Below are 18,983 nucleotides of genomic sequence, written 5' to 3'. Positions count from 1 at the left end.
GCCATCGACGATAACGGAGACCAAGCCGACGATGACAGCCTTCGCGCACGGCTCGCTGACCCAACTAATGAGGTCCTCTTCGTCGTCGCCAAGATACTCACCCGATATTTCCTCGAGTTCCTCCAGGTGCCCTTTGGCAACATCGAGCAGACCTGCGAAGCGCAGGACGAATTCACGGATATGTATCCGTTGCTCGGCGGCCGCCTGGTCGAGTCCGGTGGGAACACTTGACCACAGTGGGCTAAGAATCGGCTTGGGAGGTGGCGCTGGCTTCACTTTCGAAGGGGCCCGGGATTTCGGCATAGGTTTTGTCGCCCTCGGCACTGGCTTCTCCGTGACGGAAGTCGACGAACCGACAGCAGTGACTTTCTTTGCTCGGGTCTTCTCCTTGGGTGCCACCTGTTTGCCCTTCCCAGGCATGATTCCCTATTACAGATCTCAGCGAGACGTCGAGAAGTATATATGAAGCACATCTCACCAAACCCGAAGGATTATCCTTCAAGCATTGAGCTGCGGAAATTTTGCCTTCTCTGCGGGCAACTGCGGTTAGGTTTCTGGCGACAGTCATGGTTTGAGCATCTGGGTTGCGCAAGACCACATTGAACTCACCCTGTGGGTTCTAAACCCTTCGACCGTCGGCAATTCCGACAGTTGCACTCATCGCGACATCGGGGGCATCTATCATGACGATATAAGTGTTCGTTATATCACATCAGGATATCGACGCACTTGAAGTAATAACCCTCCTTGGCAAAATGTGACTCTCTTTCCTTTTTTGAAAGTTTCGCCACATCAGTCACCTTAATCTCATCGAGACTTTGCGCATATCGATTTTTGAGGCACGCTCGACAATACTTAGCGCCGCATTGATGCAGCTTAGGAGAGGCCAAGCGATATGTGCAACGTATAACATCTGTGATGAATGTGAGCAATTGCTTGGTGACGGAAGTATCAGGAGATGGCAGACCGGCTATGTCTCGCTTCTTGTTGCATTGGTGACAGTAGAGTACGTTACTCGAGGATCCCGCGTTGCTGTCTGTGGCACTTGTTTGTTGTTCTTCCTGTTTCTTGATGGCCCCTTGTACTGTAGGGGCAGCGCGGGATGCAGCGAGCTTAGCTTTCTTCGGATGCTGTTCTGATTGTTCGCGTTGTGGCATCTTCGTAGACGCGTCAGAGAGCTTTCTCTTGTTTGGACGTGATATGCCACTGCTGACACTAGTCAGGCTGCTGCTGCTGCTGCTTGTCCGTGTTGGCAACAGAGGCGTGTTCTCCTTGATGCTCGATGTGACCGATGACGTCCCTTCATGCATATGAAGAGGCGAAGGGGGAATATCTATGTAGACTTGGGATAACTTGCGCGCAGCGGACGCAGGACGTGACTGGATTGAGGAGACCGGCATGGTTCGGGATGGTTGTGGTAAGATAAAGAGAGGTGTTCAAGCCACCGCGGCGCGTCTTAACATCACATGGAGCGCGTCCGCACGTGATCGAGGCGGCTCTTGCCGCCCAGAAATTTCTCACGTCCCCAGCCTTTCCGCCACATCAGGCTTGTCACTGTGCTCGACAGCGACCAAATCTTAGTCTACAAGTCATGGCCCACGCGGATCACACCCGAGACCCTTGGTGAGCCTTCTTTGGCCTTGTGCTTATGCAGACGGCTTGAATTCCGTGCTTACAATCCACAGTCCATGGGTAATTCTCTCCGACTTCGGTAGCGCATTCGCGATGGGTGCTGTCGGTGGGACCATTTGGCATGGCATAAAAGGTGCAAGAAACTCACCACGCGTGCGTTCAGTCTTCCCCTGTGCATTTTACTTACGCTGACGTTCACTTGGTAGGGTGATCGTCTCGTTGGTGCCGTCTCTGTCATCAAGGCTCGAGCTCCAGTGACAGGCGGGAACTTCGGTGTCTGGGGTGGCATGTTCTCTACATTCGACTGTGCAGTAAAAGGATGGAGACAAAAGGAGGACATGTGGAATGCAATCATCTCAGGTTTCCTTACAGGTGGCTGTCTAGCAGCACGAAGTGAGTCACGGATGTTCCTTTGCAAGTGGACATACATTGCGCTTGGTCAATCAGCGTTACACGGGTCACATCTACCGGCTTGCTGCACTGTTCTGCATCTCCGGAACGTTGCTGACTACGAGATATAGGTGGCCCTAGATCTGCCCTCGGTTCCGCAATTGCGTGCGGCGTCTTGCTCAGTGTCTTCGAGGGTGTTGGCGTCCTCATGTCGCGAGTTTTCAATGACAACACACGGCCGCAACTACCCCCAAGTACGTTCTACGCGAGTACGCTTTGTCGTTGTCTGACCTTGTTGTCCAGTACCGGAAACGATGCAGGCTCAACCTTCATGAGCTTTTTCTGCTGGACTCTAGATGTATACGACTTGTTACCCGTCTTGTCATTAATCGCTACTCATCGCTATTTCATCGTTCTGCATCTCGTCCGACGACATGGTTCTGCTGTCTGCAAAAGCCCCTCATACCATCGAACTCGATTCAAGATGTCACAAACGGGCTGCTACGCCGCCCCTGGTCCCACGGGAAACTAAGGCGATGTGATCTCGTTTAGGTGCTCGTCTAGCCCTACAACTTCCTCTCTTAGCTCCTCTATCTCGTCCTTACGCTTCGATATCAAGCGATCCAATCCAGACGTTGCCTGCTCTGGGATCAACAACACCCGTTCGGTGATGACCTGCTCAAGGGTATCCTGTAAAGACAAATACGAGTGTTGATTTCAGCGAATCGGTCACGCAGTCAGGTTTCTTACTGACCTTGAGATTCCTCTCTAGACCTTCTCCAACCCTATTATAGTCCTTCCACCACTTGCGTTTAGCCCCTTCGAACCGCCCGATAGCCCACCTCACTCCGGCAATCGCGCCAAGCATTCCGATACCCAAAGCGGTCTCCGGCTGCATGGACATGTCGAGAATACCTAGCTGCCCTGCCCACCCTGTCCACGCGATACCCATACCACCGGATACGCTCCCCCACATGGTGAGCACAGCTCTTTGCGCGGCCGACTGCAGTCGAGCAGTGGGAAACCGGAATTGCTGCCGGCGTGCAGAGAGCGGTAAAGTAAACGCAACGGCATCCATAGCGAACGCAGGCGTTGAAGAGAGTTGAAGGAGACTGTTTTGCAGGATGGGCGAGTGGAAGGGCGAACGCGGAGGAAAGGAGGCGAGCAGCGCCTTGCTAGACTCTGTGAACGCACTCTGTGACGAAGCAAGTCGACCTGCGTGGAAGACGAGCTATAGACACTAGTCAGGCGGTCGTCACGGTAAGAAATAATCAAGCTCACCCTGTGCTCTAGATCCTTGCACCAAACTTGGTCTACGATAGTAAGGACGGTGTCGCCAACATCATCTGGTCTCAACAAGAGTTTCCACCACGTCAATGAGTCCATAGTAGGTTTGATGTCCCTTCGCGACTTGTCCAATGACGTCTGTATGGCATCGCTCTTGCTGCCATCAGCGGGCCCAAAGACCTCCCTCGCCGCCTTGACGCGGACCTCTTCCGCGCGTGCCCTTAACGCACTGACCTGTGTACACAATTCATCTACTTCATGTCGTGCCGTCTGGAGGACACTTTGACATGCTGAAAGCGAGTTTTGCACAATGGAGTGTGCTGTCTGGGCATGCAGATTCTGAACGACGGCAAAGGAAGATGTGCCGCGTGCAGCATCTACAATCGCATGCGAGACCGCCTCGGTGAGTTTTGAGAGGTTAGAAGCAGTAAAATTTTCCTGGTACTTCTCCACAGCAGTAGAGGAGGAAGGTGCCGAGCTGAGTATGCGTAACGCCTTGAGCGCACGCGAAGGGTCAATGAAGAGGATAGTAAGGTCGTGCTCGCATAAGGAACGGATGCGGTTGATCAACGCCTCGGATCCAGAGCTCGAGGTGAGGACTAGCACAGCGTTCGGATGAGCAAGAACTGGGGCGAGCCGGGTGAGAAGGGATGGTAGTGGTGTGGTGGCAGAATTGCAGACGATGATAGGCACGTCTGCCGACAGGAGGGTTTTTACTGCTTTGCCTTCTGTTGCGGGAGCTCGCAATTCCAAGACTTCCAACGGTACCCCGAATTGCTGAAGCCAGGCAGACTGGACTCGGAGGCTCCCAGGCTCAGACAACGACGGCGCACCGTATCTTGACAGCATGGTCAATTGAGGGTTTGATAGTATTCTAGAACACTCACTGTACCGATACGCTTTCGATGCCTGCACGAGTATCTTTCCACCGGTTTTGAATGGCTGCTCTCTGGGCGTCATTCGAGAAGGGATGGTCGAGCAACGCAGTGACAAGCTCTTGTGCTCCGGATAGATCATCACAACCATACACTATGGGACGCATCAGTAGTCTAGTCCATGTATCATCACTGAAATTTGACGTACCTGCAATACGAACATGGTCTTCTTGCTGTGCGGCGGTGGACAAGCATAAGTCTCGGTGGGCCTTCTCTAGCAATGCGCTCCAGAGGTCCAGCGACAATGTCTGACGTATTCCATTCGAGCTAGGAGGCAATATGCGAGGCAGCAGCGACCTCGTCTTGTGAAGCACAGTCAGAACATGTTGTCGAACGTCAACATCAGAGCTGGTGGATGCCGGTTTGAATGCAACGGCAGAGGAAGCTGTCCGACGGTTCCCCTTGCACAGGGCATGCCTGTTACCGACGAGGCACCGGGCATGAGCTGGGGTCAGTGGCGGTCTGCCAGCCCGAGTTAAGGCCAGACATGTCGGCATGGAGAAGTCAGGACATGCACGCCGTCAGAGCCATGATCGAGTAACTTCAGACGCTCATACACTGATCCGTAGCCCATTCGCAGGCCTAGGTCTATATATCTGCGCACTATAAATTATTCGCGGTGATGCTGCTATTACAAATACAACGATAATGTATGTGAGATGATCCCGCAATGTAGAGTGTGCGATACAATGGTACGATAGTTAAAGTCAAGGTTCCTCTGCATCGGTGACGACGATCTTCGGCGTAGCTGGCTTCGACGTAGGTATTCGAACATGAGCATCTCCCTCATCGTCAGTATCATCGCCAATACCAAAGAGCTCTTCACCCTCGTCCCAAACGTTCTCCAAACGGATGAGCCCGCCAGGCTTTGCCGCGGTAGCCTTTGCTGCATTGTGAGATGAGGTATTTTGAATGTGGGTCGGCAGAAGCTGCATCGAACTCCCTTCCATGTCGTCGTCATCCTCAGATAGGCCGACATCATCGTTGAGCGGTTGGTACAGCCGCGATATCTGTGAGCGCATGAGTGAACGGGGTTCTGATAGGTGCGTCATAATATTCACCTCCCGTCTGTGGCGATAGTATCGCTCGAGATGATAGGCGATATACAGGCCGAGACTGGAGCCAAGGAGATTTGCCTAGGGAACATACTCAGCATATAACCCGTCGTGAGAACATAATTGACTGACAGCAATGTCACCTATTTGAAACTCCTTGTGCTAAGTGTCATTTGCGCATCGTGTAAATAGTTGTGAAGACCCGATGATTCACAGCTAACATACCGGGAGCATTGACTGGACGAACTCGCTCACTATCCCACCAACAAAGAAGCAGGTGATGGCGGTGAAGATGACCGGGGCGCTGCGCCAGAGCCATATGCGCCGCGCATCTCTAGATGTATTGTTAACGGCTGACAACTGGCATATTCTGGTCAGCAATTGCTGAACAACGTACTCTTCGACGTCAAAGATGAAGTAGAAGACGCCGGTGGCTACGCCCAGACATAGAAAGTGTAGCACTTTGTCGTTTAGGGGAAGGCCATGAGAGACATTTGTGAAGCCGAGAAATGCGAGCAGTAGCATTATGAGCGTTGTGAATAGTAAGAACCACTTCGATCCAGAATGTTAGATCAGGCTGCGGACACTCGGAGTATGTAGTAGTGCTCACTGGCCGTAGACGTAAGGGCATGTCGTACTTCGGAAGATGTATTCTATGTGACCGCATAATTGCTTTGTTGCACTTGCGCACGTATTTGCGGGTCCCCCGACTCGCCTTCGCCCATAGTGATTCAGAGGGCTCGGCGGAGAGTCCGAGCATCCCGGTGGTGCACCTATCTCTTCTACCTGCTCACGAGGATTGGCTGAACTTTTGACGTTGACCGCGACAGGACCAGGACCGGACTGTGGTAGAACGGGAGCAATATATACTAGTTGATACAAGAAAAGGTAGACCTCGTAATAATCAGGGGAGGATGAAGTTGAGCGTTCCTGTGCCGGCGGCAACAAGCAGCGGGTTTCTGCGATAAGTATTTATATGTACTTGTCCGCACAAAAGCCTGGGCGAAATAAACATTGTCTCAACGATCACTTGCACTCCGCCGCTCAACGTCCGCACATATAAACTCTGCAGTCTATCTTTGAGGTTCTGGTCCAACCTCGCAACCGCACCCCCATGTCCTCATCACTTCTTTCGTCCCTGGCTAAATTCTCAACTTGCGAGATATCCGACGCCCTCATCAAAATAGGCCTTCCTCATGGGGGACTCATCCCCGACATTCAAATGTACTCACCACATACCGGCGCGTCTGATGTTCGCATTTGTGGGCCAGCGTACACCGTGCAGATGGTGCCGGCATCAGACAAGGTATCCTCGAAGCCCTCCGCTCACTTTGTCGATACCGCACCGGCAGGTTCGGTGATTGTCATAGATGCGCCTCCTGGTTCAGTGCCATCCATACTTTTGTCTGCACAGCTGAGTGCTCATACATATTTGATCATATGCCATTTGGCGCTGCGTGCCGGTCCATATCCCTGTCCGTATATGTCTCACAGAGACGAAGAATGCCGTCTGGGGCGGGCTCATGACTGCCGGTGCCAAAGCTCGTGGGGCGCTGGGAGTGATCATATCTGGGCGATGCAGAGACGTCGCAGAGCATCGCGGCGTCGGCTTCCCCGTTTTTGCGAGGGGGCACTCCACGCTCGGACAATCGCCCTTCACTCGTCCGTCGGCAGTGAACGTGCCCCTCACGATCACGCCTCAGTTTCTCGGAGCGCATACAGATGCCTTCCCGGCGCTGCGTATCGACCCTGGCGACTGTGTGGTGGCAGACGAGGACGGTGTGGTCTGTGTCCCGCAGAGCTTGCTTGAGAAGGTGCTGCAATTGGCAGAGAAAGGAAGAGAGGTAGATGGCCGCTGTATGGAGGATATTGTGGCGGGTGTCAGCATTCAAGAAACGTTCAAGAAGCATAGGGGAAAGTTGTAAATCGAGTAGGCTTGCGCATCCCGCAGTGAGACGTTTCTAAAAGATTGAATAATGTCTCGTGACATATCTGCTCACCTTGGAGCCTGAGAGGGCGTGGTGAATGTTCTCTGGCCGCGTACACCACTAACGTGAAAAATCTATTGCAGACGCGTCCTTGCCCATAAATAATCAATAGGAGACACGTATTTACAAACGTAGGATGGCTACAAATAGGAGACAGATAGAAGTTCTAGTATCCACGGTAAAAGCACAAGCGAGTACTATACTGTCGGTCTCAAGACGTCAGACCTTCAGACGCCAGTCGGTAAGAAGTTCGGGACTTTTCTAACGCCACGCTCTCTGTGTAATGCGGGTGAATCGCGGAGTCATAATCACGTATGGTGCCGAGAAACTCACATTTCATCAACTGCAACCATGAGATCGTAATTGATCTCCTGGCTAACCGCGGAGTCAAATTTGTATGCAGGATGTGATCGCACGAACTCGCGTATCCAGGTGGCCGCCGTTTTCAGCGTTCCTGTGATGATACTCTCAGTACCTGTTACACGAGGACACTGAGACACTAACCATCCGTTCGGCGCTTTACGAGGTTGAGGTATCCTTCCAGCTTGAAGCGCTCCTCTTCCGTCATATCTAGCGTGTCTAGATACGTGTACACAAGTCCGAACAGTCCTGGGAACCTTCCATACTGCGTATGCGACGAGAAGTGCAGATCAGCGGCTGGTATAACAAGAGCATTGTAGACCGACCTTGCCGAACATGATCTCTTCCATAGTCATCTCCTCATACTCGTCTTCGACCGGCCGAGGATCGAAGCCATCCACAGGCCGTGGTATCGAAGGGAAGCAATTGCGCAGCTTCCTCTCCTTCTGTTGTGTTCCACCCGGCCCATCGACGGGTGAGCTTGCACCAGACGAACACACGCTTGAAGCACGGGACGAGCCGGGAGGGAAGACGTCCTTGCGGAAATAGAACTTCTGGGACCTGACGGCATCCCGTTTCTGCGCCCTGGCCATGTTCTCGTCGACCTGGATTCACATAATGAGCGGGTGAGTTTAAAGATCTGCACTGAGGACCTGACCTTGGATATCGGGACGTAGAAGTTGAGGTTGAGGGCCAAGATTGCGCGTGAAAGCAGCACGACGAAGACCGAGAAGGCCGCGTTCTCAAAATCTGTCATCTGGACCTCCATAGAGCGGAATTCCACCCGCCAGCCGATCGGCGAGTTGACCGGCGGGGGCTTGAAACGGACAGTTTGCCAATTCGTGGATTGGATATTCTTGCAAGCGAGTCAGAAAGGGGGAAGCGCGAAATGCACGCAGACCACACACTTCGAAGTGGTCGTTACTGGCTGTATCATCCTGGTCGATAGTTTCCGAGAAAATGACGATAGGGTCACGAATGAACAAGTGAGCAACATGTTTCGCAAGTGGGTCGTCAATGCCTATAGGGAAGGAGGCTGAGTATGTGTGCTGATATATCGGCTAGCCAACGTCTCACCATGCTTCCGCAAGCGGTCAAAAATCGCCTCGTCGTGAGGGGCATAAATATCATTATATTCCGGCCTGTTTGTCCAGTGGTCGGAAATGTACAGACTGACGCTGCTGTAGCGAGACTTCGGTATCCTGAACCGGTTCTCTTTCAGCGGCTACAGCAAAATCAGCGCCGCGTTCACGCCGGGGTTTGTTAGACTTCATTACCTTCAGTCCGCGCTCTTCCTCCGTGCGATCGTCGACGCACGCAGATATCACATCCCAGCGGCAGTCGACGTCAGCAATGTAGCCGCGCCATAGCGGACTAGCCGCCGTGAGCGCTAACTGCCCGTACATTAATATTCTGCGTTGACATATTGATAAATCCGGTGACAGACCATGAGGGGAGCAATGGGGACAAGGGCATCGTACAGCCGCCTGGCTTCGGTCACGTTGCACGATTGGAACGTGATTTGAAGACAGCAACAGCCCATGCCGAACCCCATGGCATCCATGTAAATGTGATCGAGGAGCGCGGCTCCCCGCTTCGCCTCTGGTACCCGCAATTAGATCGGTTCGGGACGAGAAGGCCAATACCGAACCTGGATCCTCAGGATATATGCTCCGCTGCCAGGGGATTGCGGGATCGACAAATGGCTTGGGGGTGTTATCATCAATGAACAGGGGAAGGTTGATCGCAACCTTCGACCCGCGCCGTCGCCGAATATTTGCCGTCAGGGTCCTGTGAAGTACATTGCTTGTGACACGTAAGAATAGCGTTCGTATACGGCCACTGACGGGAAGCGTGCGTGAGGGTTTGTTATTTCCTCAGGCAGGAATAGACTGTGGCTCGAGACCGCGTCCGCAGGGTCGCAGTATGGTTCTGTGAAAACACCGGGAACACCCAGCCGAGGGAATGAGGTCAGGGTGAAGGGAATCTCATCCTGCTTCAGATATTTGCGAGCCAGCCGCCGTCTAGCAGAAGTCAGTGACCCAAGACAATGTTAAGCTCAGGAAAATTTACCTATAACGCATGTCACTCTCCACCGACAGCAGGTCAGTGAGAGACCCGGTGTATGGCGATCCTGGTGTAGACTCGAGCATGTAACGCCCATATTCGGGGTGAAAGGTCGGGACCGAGTCTCTGGAAAGGACGTTTAACGGTAGGCATATTTCATGAAGCAGCAACTAAAACGTACGATTCACCACGGTCGGAGGCTATGTCATTGGTGATGGAGGTGAGTTTCGCGAGTATCTCCGTTTGGCGCAGAGACAATTTCGCGTTCTTTGCGTCATTGTCGAACGAAATGACCATATACTCGATCTTGAAGAGTATAACCACGAAGGGTGGCCATGGTGAGAATGCCAGGACAGAGCACAGGGGTCAAAATACCTCGTCTCCCCACAGCAGCTCGTCCCCGCATCGATCCTTGAGACGGCTCCAGATATTGAGAAACTGAGTTATGCCGTGCGTCCTGACGTGATCGGCGTGCTGTTTGGCGTCATCCCAGGCGAGAGGAGTGCCCAACGAGAGGAGACCCATGAGTAAGACGAGCGAGGGAGTCGAGTAACGGAGGCTCCTGTCACCCGCTCTGGTTCCCTGTGATAGTTCAGGCCAGGATCCGTCAAATTATAAACCCAGCGTTTTATGACCAACGCGCTTTGAGACCGAGGACTTTCTTACCAATCCGTTCAGTGCAGTCGATCGGGTCAATGTAACAAATCGGTCCGATCAGGGACTCGGGAATTTTCACCTTCCCGTCATTTTATACTCGTCTGCTGCCTCGCTGGATCATCCGTCACGAGTGCCGCTGCACCTTGTTGCGCGAATTGCACAAGCAGACACGGAGTTTGAGTATTTGACGGTAGCCGGAGACAGCAACAGCACACTCAGGCAAGATCCAGCGGTACGGCTTCTCGAAGTTCCGTACACACGCTGTCTACACGTTGCGCAACCACGTACATGAGATCCTGGGTATACATATTAATATTAACAACCTAAATTACTGCTACAAGTGTCCCTCGTCACATGGTGCCAAGTGGATAGCTTGATTGTCGACCGGATTGCCAACTCGCAGAACACACTACCTATCAGTGACGACAAGATCCCCTGAACATGAGACGCGATATCGGCATTTAACCATTGCTTCCATTCGTCGTCCATTTCAAAAGGATTTTGAGAGCGAGTAATACATGCCGCAGAGCACGGGTCCATGCCTCTTCCTGGCTGAATTGTAGCTTAACCGAAGCTTCGCCTATCTTGTCTTTGAGAATCCTAGGATTGTGAGAAGTAGGAAATCGATGAGTGAGATACAGAAGCACAATCTTGTATCACTCACTGATGTGGGAAATCGACCTGAGCATCTTGCGACTTGACATAGTCGACCAATTGCTTCAAGCAGTCCAGGAACGCAACCATGGCAAAATCGAAACGTCGGTTGTGTAGTAAACGTCCGAGATGCAGGTCGCCGGAGCCGTACAGCTCATACGTCGCCTTGTCTCCAGTGGTTCTCTCGATGCGGGAGAAGGAGCCCATGGGAATCAAGTGGTAGCTGTATAGCGATAATTCATGACAGCTCGTGCGTAGGAGCGTGACACTCACTTCTCGAACGTGAAATCGAGCTTCCTGGCAATAGTATAGAGCAGAAGCAGCGTCTGGCCCCAAGCAGCATTGATTTCTGCCCATTCTACCTGCACTAGTGTCAGAAAACGGGGCCCGACACACGGTAGCTAAAGCACTGACCGGAACGCCAGGCACTCGACCAAGCCTGAGGCCATTGATTGTGCCGAACACACCTTCATGACCGATGCAGAAAGCGTCGTTGTAGACATTTGTCCGCTCGAGCTTCTCAAGGGTAGCAGAATCCGCAGCGTACGCCGCCCGAAGAGCGGCGAGTTGTGAGGCTTGTTCTGCGGATTTGAGCAGATGTGCATTGTGCACGCGCCAGAACCTGCAATGTGACAGTAAACGCACAATCAACTACGCGTTGCTCATGAACTGACTCAGCCTCTTCTTCCTCTAGCACTTTCTCCTCCAACTCGAGGGCTCGTAACTCCTCGGCTAATTGTTCTCTTTCCCGCTCGGCGGCCTGGAGCTTCTCGACTGCCAAGCGCTCCTCCTCCTTGAGTCTGAGAATTTTGTGCTCTGCCTCTTCTTTACTCATGCCTTCCCCTTCGCGCTCTTTTTCCTTGCGCACATCTTTTTCAAACGCAATGTAACCGTCCCTCTCTTTCTTCGTCTCTTCTAGCTGCCGTGTCAAGTTCGTCAACAGAATATCCGTGCATTCAGCGCACAGCGGATGATCAAGCTCAGTTCGACTAGAGAGGAGATTAAAGAGGCGTTGCGTAGACCGCAAGTGGTGGGATAACGGCGACGGGTTCGGATGAGTAGCAACCTCCTGAGCGGGAGCCGGTGGCGCAGCCGGGGGAATGCTGTTCCTGCTTCTCGCGTATGACGCTTTCTTCGTATGTGAAGGGGTGGGGAGAGGGGAGGGAATATTGCGCACGATGCTGTCTTGGAGCAGCACAAACGACTCATTTGGCTGCACGACCGCGCGTGGCGGCTGCCTTCTCGGCGTACGCGGAGATAATGATGAAGGGGACGATGGCCTGTTCTGAACGGACTGCTGCCAGGCTGCCTTTACAGATGCAGGTGCAGGGAGCTGAGCGAACTTCTCGGATTCCGAGGAAGGGAGCCCGTAAGCTGATGGCGTCGGCGGTAAAGACGCAGCTACCATGTCATATGCGGACGGAGAGAGATCGACAAGTGACGTATCGAGCTAAGTAGTAGCACTGTTAGATGGAGGCACACCACGCAGCTACGCAAGGCGTACCTGCAGGGGTTGCTTGCATTGTTGACATACGAAGTTCATGACTGGGGTATCCCGGGAGTCAGCATTCATTAAGGGATGCGATCAAATAATGGTTCGAAATCACAGTGCGTATTTGTTTCTGGTCCTTGGTGTATCCACTGGCGGTAAGCTCTCGTGCTCTGTGGTTTGTACCTGTCGGCGACAGTGCTTCAAGTTGAGCAAACGTAAATGGAATGTGTACTCGTTATAGGCGAGATCTTCTGGATACAAGACAGTAATCGGGAGAGTTAACTGGAAGCTCTGAATCTGTTTCATGCACTGCAGTACAGTATTGCGAGAGTCCGAGTCGATCGCGCCGGCGGCAGACGCGGGGTATTGATCACGTGCCTCGCGCCTGCGCTGCGATCCCTTGCGGTCCGGATGTTGTTGAACTCGGCCTATCTCTGGCTTTCTGCTACGAGCAATGATGATATACGCCACGATGTCTTGAATTCTTCGAGTCATCTCCACGCTGGTTTGACTTGTACCCTGTCGGGCGACTTGCTGCGCGAAACTCCAGTGGCTTCTCAGGATTAAGTTGACGACTCCATTGACAAGCTGGCGTCATGAAAGCTGTTCGCCATTGGCTTCCCTCGACCTCGACCGGCCCGCTTTCATAAGACATGTGTGTGGTATGCTCGTGGAAGACGTGTGTGATGACGAGCGGGCGTCGCCCTCAATTTGACGCTGTCTCTGATGTTATCCGCATTCACATCTAGGGGACGTCCGCACTCCGGCAGGGTCGGTTGCAGATCCTTAAACGCAAACAGCCTGTGACCGGCGCGGGTGACAAAACCGCTCATTGCCGTTGTAGGGGCGATGTTGACGAGGTCCACACCTTCCCTGCGTAGACCGCATGCATTGACTTCACCTCCCTGCTCCAGTCCGTCCGGATTTACTCCGATATGGCATCCTCTTGCAGCGAATTTATCTCCATCGCAGGATGCGCGTCCTTGGTACCGAACAACGTGCTCCACCTCGTGGTAATTCGAAATGAATGGTGAATGCGTACGTCGTACATGATGGTCCATAATCGTGAGGATAGGTATAAAACCTGCCCCTGGACGCTGGGGGAAGAACATGCCCACCCTCCACTCCTTCCATCTGTATCTGACCGGGTACGCTTGTCTGCTATTCGCATGTATAAAGCTGACGCTTGTCTTAGCGCCGCTCATAATGACAACCCGCGTATTCGCTCTCATCATTGGCATAGACAAATACAAGTCCGGCGGCATATGGAATCTCGAATCTAGCGTTGACGATGCAAAGAATATCAAGCATTGGCTAACGCATGACCTTCATGTTCCCCGCGACCAGGTCTGTCTCCTTCTCGATGCCGAGGCTACGAAGCGGAAGATCGAGGACAAGTTCACGAGCCATCTGCTCCGAAACCCCGCTATTGAGCCCGGTGACGCCATTCTGGTCTACTTCGCAGGGCACGGAAGCAGGATGCGCTCACCGCCTGGATGGTTCGAGAACGGCAAGGGCGAGGTCGAAATGCTGTGCCCGTATGATCACGACACGAGGTCTGGGGAGGGTCGAATCGCCGGGATCTCAGACCGTTCATTGCACACGATGCTGCGCGAACTCTGTCAAGCTAAGGGCGATAACGTCACTCTCATGCTGGATACTTGTTTCTCGCCTCCCCGTACTGCGGAGGGGTCTCGGAACCGGAGTCATGTCCGATTCTCACCCACTTTGAAAGCATCCCCAGACGATCTTCTCTCTGGACTCTGGAGGAGCGCCACCTCCGACAAGAATCAGCACAGCGCCAGCCGAGGGTTCACAGCGACTAGCCACAGCACTCATGTCGTCTTTGCCGCGTGTGGAGCGGGGTGGGTCGCGACAGAGGGGAAGGCTGGCGGTAACTTCACATCGTCACTGATGGCATTAAAGGATCGAATAGCCCTTCACAAGTTCACGTACACCGACATGGCTTCCGAAGTCGCTGCGCTCATGGACGACCACCAGCAAGCAGTCTCGCTGGGGAGGCATGTCGATCGCGTTTTATTCGATGAAGTACCCTTCCTTCCTGATGCGCGCTACGTGTCGGTCGACATCTATGATCACGAGAAGCTACGAATCGACGCTGGCGCGATCCATGGCATCATGGAAGGCTCGGAATTTAGCATCCACCAACACAACCACCGCGGTTCCCTCAACCCCGTCCTCGCAACCTACTCAGCCATTGAGGTGTACCCTACCTGGTGCGTCGCGCGATGCACCTCCTCTATCAAGGGCATAACCCGGCAAGGTTGGGCGCGCGTCACAAGGTGGAATAATCGAACCCCGTTCCGTGTGCATATACGACAATCCCTCCTCTCCCTCTTTCGACGTTGCCACCTTCGGAAGGCTATACCCACGGATGCCGAGAAGCCCTCCTCACGCTCAGAGACAAACATGCTGCGGGTGAGAAGCGCGACTCAAGCGGATATGTCAGTCCAATTGCGGCGCCGCGAGCTCGTCGTAGAGCGACATGACCCCCTTATCGCGGCCAACTGTCGCCGAATTATTCAGCTTCCAAGCCGGCGAGCCAGCAGCGATCTCAAGATCATCGACGATGCTGCACGCTTTCACTTGCACCTGCATAGAAGAAACCCGGAGAGACCCTTACGCGGGCTCGTGAGTATGGAGATCTTTCAGCTTGACGCGTCCACCTGGACGCGCATCAGCGGTAATTTGCTGGTGAATGGCAAAGCGGAGATCGTCTATGACGAGAAGGCCACGCTCTACACCATCGTGCTTCATAATCGCTCGGACTATGACCTCTGGCCGTATCTCGCGTATATGGATGCGACGGGGTATGGTATCAGCATGATCTGCCACCCGGATCTGTCTTCATCCACTGATCCACCGTTTCGCAAGCATTCGCAGATGGCCGTAGGAGAAGACCCGGACGACAGTGCGTTCACGTTCGCGCTGGGAGACGGCGCTGAGGTCGGGGCAGGGTTTTTAAAGCTCTTCGTGTCCTCCACGTTCACTCCTATGACGTTCATCGAACAAGGCCCCCCGTCGGTCGCGTCCAAAGTCCCGCGCATGCGGAAAGCACGGGACACGCAGCCCACCCAGACGGATCTGTGGGACTCCGTCATGGCCTGTATTACGGTAGTCCGCAAGTCCGGCAGGGAAAGATAACCTACGTTGACTCCGGTCGTCGATCTATGGTAATTATTGGTATCCCGGGCCTGATGCACCGATGCATCTATTAAGTCGCCAAGTTGTTTATGGAAATGGGGGCGATGCGCCATTTATTATTTGTCATGTTATCTGCGCTGTTTATCTACCTCGCCGTTATCTGCTCTCCCTGCTCTCGCGTTTACAGTCTCCTATTTTCGTAATCTAAAGCAGTGTTCGAAACCGCTGGTGCATGTCCTTTCCGATCACGAAGCGCACAGGGCATCCAGACAAACATGTACAAACAGAAGCGCTCGATAAATTTCTCGTTTCTCATCGTCCATTCGTGTGCTTCTGGCTTATCACCGACCGTCTTACAGGTGAGCAATTGTTTTGATTCTCTTCTGACCCGTTCAGAATTTTTTGCAAAGACGAGTGTTGTATCTACAACCACAACTGGCACCTCTTAGTCGACTCGGCCACTGGTTGGGGCTTTGCTCTACTGGTGGATCGCTGACATGAATGGCTTTCTGAGCTTCTCTTATTTTTCTTCCTTCGCGACCTCGGTTTTGCTCTGATGCTCATACCACCTTCTTTATAGCTCGTCGGAGTATTGTCATCAGTTCCAGTGAAGAAGTTCCTAGGGGGAATTATTACGGGTCGTGGAGTTAGAGTTCTCGCGCAGTTCAAAGTCACTTGGTACCTGTCACTTGGCAGTTTATCGGACTGTTCACAGCTTCTGCGCTATCGCTACCTACTTATCTTGCAATGCGAGTATATCTTGAGCTAGATCGCGGTGCGCCCTATAGTTGTGTTTCCTATCCCCAATCTCGCCGAATTGTGCTCTGTACCGAGTCTGCATAAGTCATGACCGTCGATTGGAAGGAGCTCGTTGCGGACAAACGCCGACGACAGCAAGAAACAATCCCCAAGGATTGGCTAATTGGCTGCCCGCCAGACACGGTGCTCGACGTCACAGCTATTCCGGAACAGTGTGGGCTACTATCCGAGAGGGAGCTGCAGATCACCAACACGGTGGATGTAGCGGTTCTGCTGCAGAAACTGCACTCGGCCGAATGGTCTGCTGTGGAAGTGACGACGGCGTTCTATAAGCGGGCGATCATCGCCCACCAGTTGGTAATTTATCCTTACGACATCGCTCGAGTGAAGTCGCTGATCAGATCCTACCTAATAGGTAAATTGTCTGACGGAGATCTTCGTTGGCCGAGCGTTGGCCCGTGCAGCCGAGTTAGATGAACACCTGAAGACCACCGGCAAGGTCGTCGGACCATTACATGGCCTGCCTATTTCGCTGAAGGACCAGATATGTTTGAAGGGTCTTGAGACCACGATGGGTAAAGCATATACCCCATGGTGGATGCAGCCGCTCTCACAACATTGACATTATCATAGGATACGCATCCTGGATAGGCAAATACGCTGACAAGGATGCGGCTCTCGTCGAGGTCTTGTACGAGTGTGGTGCCGTCCCCTTCGTGAGGACCAACGTCCCACAAACGCTCATGGTAGGATTCAGCTCATTAGTGCATATTCTTCAGCTTTGAACCCACACCATTTCGTTAGTGGGCAGAGACCTATAACGTAGTTTTTGGTCGGACTTCCAATCCTGCCAATCGCAACCTCACCTGTGGTGGCTCTTCTGGGGGTGAGGGCGCACTGATACATCTCAAGGGAAGTCTGCTTGGCGTCGGTTCAGATATTGGAGGGTACGCACCTTACGCAATAGAGTCGAGCAAGTGATCTAATGAGACTTTCAGCTCAATCCGCATTCCGGCCCTTTTTAATGGTCTTTATGCACTACGACCGTCTTATGGACGGGTCCCATATCAAGGCGCTGTTAATTCAATGTATGGACAAGACTCGATCCCGTCGGTTTTGGGCCCATTGTCCAACAGCCTCAGCGGTATCCAAATATTTATGCAAGCCGTCATCGGACAAAAACCGTGGCTGAAGGATCCACTCGCCGTGAGGAAGAAGTGGGACACCGAGGAGTATGCGCTTGCGGAGCATGGCGGAGGACAGCAGCTCTGCTTTGCCATAATGTGGAATGATGGGATCGTCGTTCCACACCCACCTATAATCAGAGCACTCGAAACAACGAGAGAGGCCCTGCTCCGTGCAGGACACAAAGGTAAGCGAGCGAAGTGAATCGCGGAGCAGGCCTTGACCCAACTCGCAGTAATCGACTGGCAACCTCTAAAACATCTCGAGCTTGGCGACGCAATCGTGCGTTTCCAACAAACGAGGGTTGGCAGACCATTGCTGATCATAAGCCCAGGCTGCTATCTGGAAAGCCGGTGCGAGTGAAGACTTCAAAGCAACGACTGCCCTAACGGGAGAGCCTGTCATCATGTCCATGAGCCCGGTCGATGGCGCTGGCCCTGGAGATCCTTCTGTTAGGCCGGACGCTGTGGGCATGACCGCCTATCAACTATGGCAGATCCAGAAAGCGAGGGCGGATCTACGCAAGGAGTACTTGGACCACTGGCAGAAGACCGTTGACACAACAGGAACAGGGCGACCTGTCGATGCAATCATTTCGCCGGGCGCACCCTTTGCGGCTCCTCCGCACGGGAAGAATTTGTGCGTGATTGCCATGGTTGTACTGGTTTCATAACGCTTCATGGCATTTATAGCTACTCGAATTACACGAAGGTATTCAACGCCCTGGATTACAGCGCGTGCATCTTCCCTGTGACTAGGGTCGATGTGACGAAGGATGTCAAAAAGCCTGCGCACACGTTCCTGAGTAATTTGGATGAGACTAACTATAACCTTTGTACGTTATTTCATTACGGAGATTTGTCCCTTTCACCTTAACTAACTTGTACAAACAGACGATCCTGTCGTCTTCCAGAATGCTCCTGTCGGACTGCAGCTTGTCGGTCGTACACTGGAGGAAGAAGCTGTCATCGCAATGACGGAGATTGTTGATACGGCACTAAAAGCGGGCAGTGCTGCCTGAGACACAGATCATGATGTGCGGACAAACCAAGTGTACTTCTAAGTTGTTGTGCTCTACGCGTTTTTCCTGTTCCATTTGACTGAGCAGTTTCGATGGAGACGTGACGTACCGGCTTTGATGATAAGTATACCATTTCAGATGACTCTTTACCTTTCGCAATATTTCAAATGAACATGATCGTGCTTCAACATCTTTCCGAGTTGTAGTTTCGACGCGACTGAGTGGCGCGCCACTCATAACATCGCGCACGTGAAAGTCACGCCCCCGTGACGTGCAGGCCTTGCTGAAACATGGCTGAAACCTGGTGAGAGCCACCGGAAATCAATCGACTCCGGA

The 18,983-nt window shown here is 52.9% G+C and overlaps 10 protein-coding genes across 10 annotated transcripts; 4 read left to right on the top strand and 6 right to left on the bottom strand.

Annotated features, from left to right (window-relative positions):
• Positions 1-1,591: 1,591 nt before the first annotated feature.
• POSPLADRAFT_1052801 (hypothetical protein) lies at positions 1,592-2,357 on the top strand (the record flags this gene model as incomplete). Its single annotated transcript, XM_024480316.1, has 5 exons — positions 1,592-1,623; positions 1,686-1,785; positions 1,839-2,025; positions 2,154-2,276; positions 2,326-2,357. 5 exons carry the CDS (start codon positions 1,592-1,594, stop codon positions 2,355-2,357), a joined length of 474 nt encoding a protein of 157 aa, XP_024342922.1.
• Positions 2,358-2,550: 193 nt separating this feature from the next.
• POSPLADRAFT_1131337 (hypothetical protein) lies at positions 2,551-2,998 on the bottom strand (the record flags this gene model as incomplete). The annotated part of the gene is made up of 2 exons (XM_024484061.1): positions 2,551-2,712; positions 2,777-2,998. 2 exons carry the CDS (start codon positions 2,996-2,998, stop codon positions 2,551-2,553), a joined length of 384 nt encoding a protein of 127 aa, XP_024342921.1.
• Positions 2,999-3,297: 299 nt separating this feature from the next.
• POSPLADRAFT_1082402 (hypothetical protein) lies at positions 3,298-4,573 on the bottom strand (the record flags this gene model as incomplete). The annotated part of the gene is made up of 3 exons (XM_024483010.1): positions 3,298-4,147; positions 4,197-4,358; positions 4,434-4,573. Coding segments are annotated over 3 exons (1,152 nt in total), but the record flags the coding sequence as incomplete, so codon positions are not given.
• Positions 4,574-4,951: 378 nt separating this feature from the next.
• Positions 4,952-6,024, bottom strand: POSPLADRAFT_1043618 (hypothetical protein; the record flags this gene model as incomplete). Its single annotated transcript, XM_024478352.1, has 5 exons — positions 4,952-5,254; positions 5,306-5,380; positions 5,525-5,603; positions 5,697-5,733; positions 5,991-6,024. The coding sequence occupies 5 exons, from the start codon at positions 6,022-6,024 to the stop codon at positions 4,952-4,954; spliced, it is 528 nt and encodes a 175-aa protein (XP_024342919.1).
• Positions 6,025-6,405: 381 nt separating this feature from the next.
• Positions 6,406-7,295, top strand: POSPLADRAFT_1166095 (hypothetical protein). Its single transcript, XM_024487906.1, has 2 exons — positions 6,406-6,681; positions 6,794-7,295. Exons 1-2 carry the CDS (start codon positions 6,414-6,416, stop codon positions 7,222-7,224), a joined length of 699 nt encoding a protein of 232 aa, XP_024342918.1. The 5' UTR covers positions 6,406-6,413; the 3' UTR covers positions 7,225-7,295.
• A 219-nt stretch (positions 7,296-7,514) lies between these two features.
• On the bottom strand, positions 7,515-10,239 carry POSPLADRAFT_1133351 (hypothetical protein; the record flags this gene model as incomplete). Its single annotated transcript, XM_024484332.1, has 13 exons — positions 7,515-7,563; positions 7,621-7,741; positions 7,792-7,912; positions 7,974-8,252; positions 8,306-8,503; positions 8,556-8,668; positions 8,725-8,789; positions 8,821-8,942; positions 9,294-9,438; positions 9,495-9,671; positions 9,721-9,840; positions 9,896-10,020; positions 10,090-10,239. 13 exons carry the CDS (start codon positions 10,237-10,239, stop codon positions 7,515-7,517), a joined length of 1,785 nt encoding a protein of 594 aa, XP_024342917.1.
• Positions 10,240-10,847: 608 nt separating this feature from the next.
• On the bottom strand, positions 10,848-12,079 carry POSPLADRAFT_1097329 (hypothetical protein; the record flags this gene model as incomplete). The annotated part of the gene is made up of 5 exons (XM_024483147.1): positions 10,848-10,971; positions 11,036-11,248; positions 11,299-11,387; positions 11,440-11,647; positions 11,700-12,079. Coding segments are annotated over 5 exons (1,014 nt in total), but the record flags the coding sequence as incomplete, so codon positions are not given.
• A 48-nt stretch (positions 12,080-12,127) lies between these two features.
• On the bottom strand, positions 12,128-12,568 carry POSPLADRAFT_1123764 (hypothetical protein; the record flags this gene model as incomplete). The annotated part of the gene is made up of 2 exons (XM_024483540.1): positions 12,128-12,475; positions 12,530-12,568. Coding segments are annotated over 2 exons (387 nt in total), but the record flags the coding sequence as incomplete, so codon positions are not given.
• Positions 12,569-13,723: 1,155 nt separating this feature from the next.
• Positions 13,724-15,682, top strand: POSPLADRAFT_1052795 (hypothetical protein; the record flags this gene model as incomplete). The annotated part of the gene is made up of 1 exon (XM_024480315.1): positions 13,724-15,682. The coding sequence occupies one exon, from the start codon at positions 13,724-13,726 to the stop codon at positions 15,680-15,682; it is 1,959 nt and encodes a 652-aa protein (XP_024342914.1).
• An 846-nt stretch (positions 15,683-16,528) lies between these two features.
• Positions 16,529-18,647, top strand: POSPLADRAFT_1052794 (hypothetical protein; the record flags this gene model as incomplete). The annotated part of the gene is made up of 9 exons (XM_024480314.1): positions 16,529-16,798; positions 16,857-17,016; positions 17,075-17,187; positions 17,246-17,388; positions 17,440-17,813; positions 17,862-17,908; positions 17,961-18,265; positions 18,319-18,461; positions 18,520-18,647. 9 exons carry the CDS (start codon positions 16,529-16,531, stop codon positions 18,645-18,647), a joined length of 1,683 nt encoding a protein of 560 aa, XP_024342913.1.
• Between the last annotated feature and the right edge of the window lie 336 nt (positions 18,648-18,983).

This window comes from Postia placenta (genome assembly GCF_002117355.1).
Source record: "Postia placenta MAD-698-R-SB12 unplaced genomic scaffold POSPLAscaffold_2, whole genome shotgun sequence".
NCBI classification, from domain to species: domain Eukaryota; kingdom Fungi; phylum Basidiomycota; class Agaricomycetes; order Polyporales; family Adustoporiaceae; genus Rhodonia; species Rhodonia placenta.
The sequence above is the reverse complement of the archived record's forward strand: the minus strand, read 5'-3'. Positions and strand labels throughout refer to the sequence as shown.